This window comes from Stegastes partitus, unplaced genomic scaffold (genome assembly GCF_000690725.1).
Source record: "Stegastes partitus isolate 25-593 unplaced genomic scaffold, Stegastes_partitus-1.0.2 Scaffold829, whole genome shotgun sequence".
In the NCBI taxonomy this organism is placed as follows: domain Eukaryota; kingdom Metazoa; phylum Chordata; class Actinopteri; family Pomacentridae; genus Stegastes; species Stegastes partitus.
Window position 1 is genome coordinate 121,384 of NW_007578560.1, and position 8,615 is coordinate 129,998.

At 38.3% G+C, this 8,615-nt stretch overlaps 1 protein-coding gene across 1 annotated transcript in view; it reads left to right on the forward strand.

Moving 5' to 3' along the window:
* The window catches only part of triob (trio Rho guanine nucleotide exchange factor b), a 108,529-nt gene extending 105,419 nt beyond the window's left edge, over positions 1–3,110 (forward strand). The window contains exon 61 of the mRNA XM_008292744.1: positions 218–3,110. Coding sequence (XP_008290966.1) covers positions 218–645 — 428 coding nt within the window. The 3' untranslated portion in view covers positions 646–3,110. The remainder of the gene's footprint in view (positions 1–217) is intronic.
* The last annotated feature ends 5,505 nt before the right edge of the window (positions 3,111–8,615 follow it).

Consider the following 8,615-nt stretch of genomic DNA (forward strand, 5'->3'; position numbering starts at 1 on the left):
CCAGCCCGTTAAAACCCATAAATTAGCCGCATCATTGTTTAAGCCGCAGTGTTCAGAGCGTGTGAAAAAAGTAGCGGCTTATAGACCGGAAATTACGGTAACTCTTTGTATGAATTTACGGTATAAATATATTCCATCTTGCCTGTAACTAACTGACTAAGTGAGCTGTTGACTAATAACTATTTAGCAGTATATTCATGGACCGGATCATTTACAGGAGTCGTGACCTATGTTGTACTGAGCGGCGCTTCTCCCTTCCTGGATGAGAGTCTGGAGGAGACGTGTCTGAACATCTGTCGCCTGGACTTCAGCTTCCCTGAGGACTACTTCCAGGGTGTGAGCCCAGCTGCCAAGGACTTTGTCCGCCTGCTGCTCCAGGGCGAGCCGGAGCGACGTCCCTCTGCGGTGTCCTGCCTGCAGGAGCCTTGGCTCCAGCCTCGAGGTGTGTTGAACAGAGACAATGGACACGACACCTTAAATCACATGCAGCCACCAGCAATGCCACCGTCTCAGAATCATTACAGCACACACCTGGACACCTCCAGGCTCATTTCCTTCATCGAGAGGCGGAAACACCAGAACGACGTTCGGCCCATAGGCACCATTAAGGCCTTCCTTCACAGCCGCCTGCTCAACCACATTTGACAAAAAGGTCACCAGGTAGACCAAGAGGAATTCCTGCCAATGCTGCTCTTGGTTCAGTTAATCCTTGTTGAGAACCGACTGAGAGGACCACCAGCGACATGTCCACTATGATCCCCTTTTCCCACACTAAGCCACAAAAGTCCTGCTGCTGCTGACTGACTGACCTCTGCCGATAAACCCTTTGACTCTCGCCCGTCTCCCCTCCTTAACCCTGGCATATTGTCGTTATGCCTGCACAACAAATGAACTGCTGGAATCTATTTGAGATTCCAAACCTTGACTTAGCAGGGAGAAAACCAAGATTTCTCAACAAGCCAGCGTGAGCAAGTCTTGCGTTTTGGACAGTGTTAAACAAAGAAAATAGAATACTGTATATTAAGAATAATTCAGGCTGCTTTCGGTTGAACACAAGAAAATGTTTTTTTGTAACGAGAGATTACTTTTTGTAAATGAAACCATGTACAGTGAGGAAACAGAGAACTGTCTTTATTCATACCTTTTGGAAAACAAAGGGTAGTTAGTAAGTAGAAAGAACACAAGATAAACAAGATGTGTGGCTAAAGTGGCGCCCATCAGCAGGGTCCACTGATTCTGGAACAAGATGTGACTACCAAAACCATGTTTTCCAGAAACACACTAAGGTTACACTCAGTGCAATAGTTAGCTTATCTTTATTCACCCACTTCAGTTTGAACGGTTAAATAATTTCAGTTTGTGACACTAAGAAAACTAACTTGAACAAGCGTTAAAGCCATTCGGCAAATAGCATATTCGGCAAAGCTTCTCAGATTCCTACCTGCATCCGCCTTATTTGTAAATAATGTTTTCCTGCTTTTCCTTCTCATTTTGAAGAATTTATCTCAAACGAACAAAAGCTATTTCATTTGCCGAGTATTAGTGAGTCCATGCAGTAAGGTGAGTCACTCCCTGCAGACCCTCAGCGGCTGGATTTCCACTATGAACAAACCGCTACTAGAAATGCACTCGTATTTTGCATCAGTTCTCATGTGCAATGTTGCAGCTTTAACATTTATGCAACTATTTATGAAGACTTGTGTTGTAGCCGTATTCTTAAAAAGGCATGTACGTACCTGGTACTGCAATAGATGTCTGTATTGTGTTAACTCTTATGTATTAAGTTCAGTATTAATATCTGCAAAACCCTGAGACAAAGGAGGGTTTTTCAGAAATAATGTATAAAATTGTGTATCTATAAAATATAGGCACTTATGCTTTCATTTTGTCCTTGTTATTATTTTCTGTAACAATACCAAAGTTGGCTATGCTTTCTTTTCCTGCTAATATGTTTTTTTGTTTTGTTTTGTTTTTGTTTTTTATGATTTTTCATGTTAAGTTATAACAGAACACACTGAGCCCAGACATACAAGTGTTTACAAAGGTTCAGTGTGGCTTTATTTATTCTAATTGTTATAAGAAATTGTTTGGTGGTTTATTGCTAAAAAAAAATAATAATAATTCACTTGTCTTTTTTCAAGCTGTGCACAAAGTGGTTTGCTGTGTGAGTTTGTTTGGCTTTTGTAGGTAGATACTGGTGTATGTTGCTAGATTTTTTAGCATCTCAGTTTGACATCATAAGACAGAATTGGTTGACAAATTGACCAAGCAATTGGTTTTTAGGGGGGGAAAAATGCTCATTATGGCCAGGTCACAGTGAGCTGCACTAGAGAATGCATTATGGCTATTAGGGTTAGGGGACAACCAAATCTTGTACCACCAACACTTCAAATATTTCCCCCTTGACAAACATCCATCAGCATTAACAGATATCTGCCATGTAAGAGGTCTCTGCCAGTTATTTTCATTTCAATGAGTTGATGTCTTTAGGTTAAGAAGTTGTTGAAAGCTTCTTTTTTTAAGTGCCAGTTGAGTGAGTCAACCTAGTGAGGTGGGTGAAACTAAAAACGTGCATTTTTTTTTTTCTTATTATTTTATTCAAAGGTTGTCAGAGTTACCGTCAGACAAAATGATTTATCGTTTCAGAAGTCGATAACATGCTGAGTTTTATGACTCTTGTTCGTCTGTACAGTCTGTGTCTTTCATTTTGTGTCATTTTTATTTATTAGTGCGGATGTGGGTTTCCCAAAATCATGACGTTAATTGCTTTATCATTTTTTTCTGAAAGCCTACTCGTGGCAGAATATGATCAAAGTGATTGAATGCCTTTGGGAAACCCAGCGTGTTCATGATGTAAACATGTACAGAGAGGGTCGGGCAGTTCGCCCACACCCAGGATGTAAACCTCATAACTGTCACATTTTAAATACACCTAGAACAAGACTGCAGCAATGTCATCTTGAATGTCTTACTATGACTTATTTTTACTTTTGCATGTATATTTCTTTGTACAGAAGATTGTGTTTACATGTTACTATGTGTTGTAAATAATTTATTTTGTCCTCTGTTATTTTGCCATTAAACGTACAAGGAACAACTGGTATAACTGAGACTTTGTCTAAAGCCGTGTATGTGTGCGTATAAAGTATTTTCAAATACACCCACATATGAAACTGTAGTTTGTCTTGAAACTATTATTATTTCCCATAACCCTAGAGTGGTGGAAGCCGAAACAATGCTGCATTCCCGGCATGAGCAGAAAGCACGGAAAAACCCAGCAAAAAAACAAAACAATCAAAATGAATAAAACCTGCAGTAAAGGACAAACTCAGACTGTTACATAAAGCCTGTTTGGTTTTTTAAGTCATACTTGAACCTGTGAGAGAAGCAACACAACAGCTTCACAATGTGGTTTTAATGCATAAAGGTTAACGTGATGTATTTGATATTTAGAACAACTAGGGAAACTCCTTTGTATTTAACAATGAAGAGCAAGATGAGAAGATAAATACAAAGACTGAGATGTGTACAGTAAAACAAGGTGAATGTATTTACTCTGATGAAGATCTGTATGTGCGATAACCTATAAAAAGGAACCAGAACAGGGGTGTTACTGATCTTATCTGTTCCCAGCGGATGCTTCTGCTGCTGCGCATGAATCAATGTGTGCAATGACTGTTGTCAGTGCAAAGAACATGCAGTTTCCCCACCTCCTTAATCTGCTTCTAACATTAGTCACTTGTGCGTTCTTAGAACAACACGGAGAAGTTACCATAAAGGCTGTTATTATGCATTGATGTACATATGTGATTTCTTCCTTTCGCATTTGTCATTTGTAGAAAGCATTTAAAGACTGTTTATATAACAGGTATTTTACTGTGCAGCTGCAGTCTTGGAAACTAAACAAATTCAGAAGCTGATTAAAAGGAAGCTTTGTTGTTTTTGATACTGACATTTGCACATGACTCACAGCTCATTAAGTAACTCACCTGAAGCACCTACATATCTGCAAGCGATCACAGTGGGTACGGTGTTTTCACATGATGTGCTAAAAGGATGTTCTTATCAGGTGTGAAATCTATTTAGATTTAGATACAGCAGTAGCATGAATTCTGTTTGAAACCACAGTAGATAGATCTGTGCAATCTCTACAGACAATCTTGGATCAACATTTCACGCACGAGCTGTGAAGTGTGAAGGTGATGCATGCTGGCATAGTGTTCCTTTCTTGTCATATTTGCATCTTCTGTTTTGCCTCACGAATTTGGTTAAACAACAAGGACTGTGCTGTAGTATTGTCTTTAGAGGTAACAAATTACTTTAAGTGCATTTATTTAACACTAGTAAGCAGTATATAAAAATGTAATAAATGACTTATAACATAGTATGATGTAGTTGTAAGCAGATATAATTGTTTATTCACTAATAACTGCAAGTTCCCTTGTGGACATTCTCAAGTGGATGCTACTTTATTACAGATAATAAATGACCATATAGTAATAATAGAATGTAATCATATAAAACAAGTCTTTGTAAGAGAAGTTATAACTTAAGTAATAAAATGTCCTTACATCTGTTTAAAACTAGCTTACAACCCATTTATTAGGGGTTAATTTGCTATAGAAAACACTAAAGAGGGAGACTTTAACACATTAATATAAGGTTATTTCATTGACTGTTCTTAGAAATCTGACATTATTTCCCATATGTGAAATCACACCTATGTTTGATTCTGGGCAACCGTCCGTCTCCTACACCCACTGAATTCAGCATTCACTCATACCCAGACATGCCTGTCTGACTGTGCTTTAAAACCATGAGAAAGACAGTGAAAGGGATTTTCTCAGTACCCTTTGAAAAATACCTAGAAAGTCAATATCAATGCTGAGAAAATAAAGTAACAGTAACCGATACACCGACAGCTCACACAGCAAGACTATTACCAATAATGCAGTAGACCTACAGTGGAGGGAAAAAAACACTTGATTGCACAAGAAACCACTAGATGGCACTAAAGAACTTATATTGTATGCAAGACTGTGACGAAAGCACAAAGTTACATTCTTCACTGAAGTAGCACCAGCAAGGCTAATGTTACAGAGAAAGGACAGGATCTCCAAGAATATGAAAAACAAACCAGGTGATTAAAAAGGAAAGTAACGTGCACACTTCAAAGACCCTCCCTTTTAAGTCTTGTTTGGTATTGCGTTGCATTGCATGTCTCTGTAAAGGGTTTTAATGTGTAGAGGTTCTGTGTTTTTACAGTGGAAAATATATATTCAAATTAAGTTAGGTTTCTCACTTTCTACTCTCAAATGCAGCATTTTCCACTTAGTTACCATTATCACAGATGTCATAATTGTGCAACAACGCGTTGTTCAACGAATGCTATTTTCATCGAGTAGTGCATTTTAGATATGTTATCCGTTTTTGTTTGTTTGCTTGTTTTAGTTCTGTATTTTTGAAAATCTGTTCTCTTAACATTTTCTTCTTCTTTTCTAATCATTTCTAATATTGATCACAGTGGGAGTCATCTTCTAGCTATTGTGTATTTTTGTCATTGCCGATTTTATTTGTATCGCATTATTTTTAAACCAAACTATTTAATTGCAGCATGTATTCAACTATGCAACGTCAATACCGGTCGTCTGGCACGACCTGTTTACGCCTCAACAGTTTGAAGGCCACACAAGGCAAATTTATGAGAATTTGTTTGTTTTTTTTGGTGCTTACTAAAATAGCATGCAGCCATGTTGCAGCTTCAGGTGCCTCTGCGGAAAAAAACCTGAAATGGCGCCGTGTTGATGTCAAGTCATGCGCTTTAGCACTTAAACCTCAACAGGAGGCTGTATCTTCCATGTCCCTCCTCCTACCACTGTTGTAAATCACATTGTACCATGCAAGGCTGGTTCTTTAAAGTACAGTAGCTCTTACACATGCCAATATACCTCTGAGTGCATACCAGCTTCTCTACTTCACCTCAAACTGATCACCACTGGCCACTAAAGTAACCCTTCATTTCTCCCTTTTCAGTCATTTCTTAGCAGATTTGACACTGTGCTTAAGATCATTGTCTTGTTAAAAAGTTGGATCGATGGCCTGACATCATCTTTAGACTCTATTTGATGTAATGCAGAATTTATTGTTGACTCAGTGACTGAGTGTTGCCCAATCCCTGAAGCAGCAAAATAACCCCAAAACCATAACACTTCCTCCACCATGCATCACAGTTTTAAAGTTCAGGTTAAGGTTTAAGGTTCTTGTCCTCAAAAATGTTCTTTGATCTGCATCACGTGTGTCTGCTCTTTGATTTATAACGCTTAGCCTATGTTGGTTAGCAACATATGGAGCTTGTACAGTCTTGTTCTGATTGTAGACACGTGCACTTGGACTCAAACGGTTTCTGCATTACCTGCAGATGATGTGGTGAATCTTTGGGGTTCCTGGAGACTTGTTTCCCACCAGATTACCTGGTTTATGTTGTATTCTCGGGGGTGGCACAACAGGGACATGACATTCCTCACAGCACAATAATACATTTCTAATAATTTGGCATGAGATGTCAGAGGTTTAAAAGATCACTCCTGAAGGAGGTCCTGATGTATTTATTTCAGTTTTTGTGTATTTCACTATCACTATTGGGTCACATGTCAGTCAATCAGTGACACTGGTGGCATTAATTCATGAAACATGTCCTCCCTCGAAACAGGATCACTCCTTTCTGTTAGCTTAAGAGTTTATCTGTAAAAGTTATTCTCTGTTGCATGGTGACAAGCTCTTATGAGATGCAACAAACTGTGCATTTGAGGAGCCCTATATCTGCTTTCTCTGTTTTTACCTTTAATCACGATAAGCACATCTTTATGAATGAAGCTTCGTTACACAGAACTGGGTGTCGCAAGATTAGAGTAGATGTTCCTCTCTGACTGATTGTCATGCTAAGAAAAACAGCCTATAGGTGATAAGCAAGCTCCAAATAAGGGGGGAAAATGCCACAGAAAAAGAACCAGAGAGAATAATACCTTAACATCATGATACAGTTTTATTGAAAATGGTAATGACATACATAAAGAGAGAGATGCTACCCTCAGAATATATTATAATAAAAATGGAATGTACAAAAACATACAAAAACATTAACAACACCCTGATCTAATTACTGAACATTTCGTGAGAATTAGCAGAGCAAAATGTTGCCTAGAAAACAGGTTGACCACAGTAGTAACTGGATACCCAAATATATTCATCTGTGGCCACAGATTTTCAATGTCAAAGTCAGTTTGCTTGTCAATGTAGGTTGTCCTCATTCTGTGAGTACAGTCAGTGTCAGTGACCCCTTTATTTTCTCTCTCTTTTTTTTTTTTTACAGGATATTTTGACAATATTGGCATTTTGCCCTTATTTGATAGCAGCAGGTACGGAATGCAGGGCTGCAGAAGAAGGATGTTGTGGTTATATGGAATGCATCATAGTTTCCTGACTACTGCACATCCATCAGAAGAAGCTAATCTGAATATAAGGTAATGATGTAATAATGTTTTAGGGCTCTAGTTTCTGTGGTGCAGCTCAATGGTTTGCACCTATGTGTGGTGCAGTGTGGGACTGACAGCTATCTTTACTCGTCTCAGCCCTTCAAAGTGTTGGTCTTGTCTCTGTCTTTGTACACTCTGATCTTGGTCATGGCTGGACTCAGTTTAAATGGCTTTGACAATACTATAGTAATAAAGCACTACATCCAGTCTGTCGGCATTTAGAATATGAAACATTGACTGATTTATGTCTTTCTTTTCTGTTTGACACTTATGTGAATTTTTTTTTTTAAAAAGACCTGTTTTGTGTGATGCTGATTAATATCAGAAGAAATATTCTAAGAACAGTAAATTCATTCTACAGGGTATTCACTCAGATGTGCACAGAGACTGCAGAGGGTTAACTGACAGCTCGGTTACATACTTCCCCTTTCAGGTTGTGGTTTTCTATGGGCTGAGGTAAAGTGCAAATCTTCTGCTAAACATGTAATGAAACTTGCAATTCTAATGCTGCACCTTTTGCTGTGCAAGTGACTGACGCGCACAAAATGGTTGCAACTGTGAACGTGGGCATTACATTGAAATAAAAGTTCATATTTGTTTTTCTTTTAATAGTGGAGTTTACCCCATTTAAAGACAAGGAAAGAGCTGGTAGCTCAGCGAGACTCTGGCTTGTTGCAGTACGCCTGCTGTTTGTTTTCACAGCTGATGATTAAATGAGGTTGCCAAAGCTGCTAATGTCAGTGCTGTTGACAGCTGTTGCAGTTGACACAGTTTCACACTAAGCTTCAGTGCCGTGTGATTTAAAAGGAAAAACAAAATAAAATGTTAAATTATTTCTGCAGGTGTAGAGACAATCTGTCTCCATCTCAATTCGACAAAAAAATCGTAGCTATTCTAAGACATATTTACAGTGCAGTTATGTTATTCTTATACAATTTAAAGAGTGTAATGAAGTACAAGCATATATAGTAGAAAATATATGGGAAAACCTGAGATATATAATAAACAATATGGCATATCATGTATGTACATGTATTTAATTCACATTCCCTTAACCTAGTGCAAAAACACAAATCTTACCCC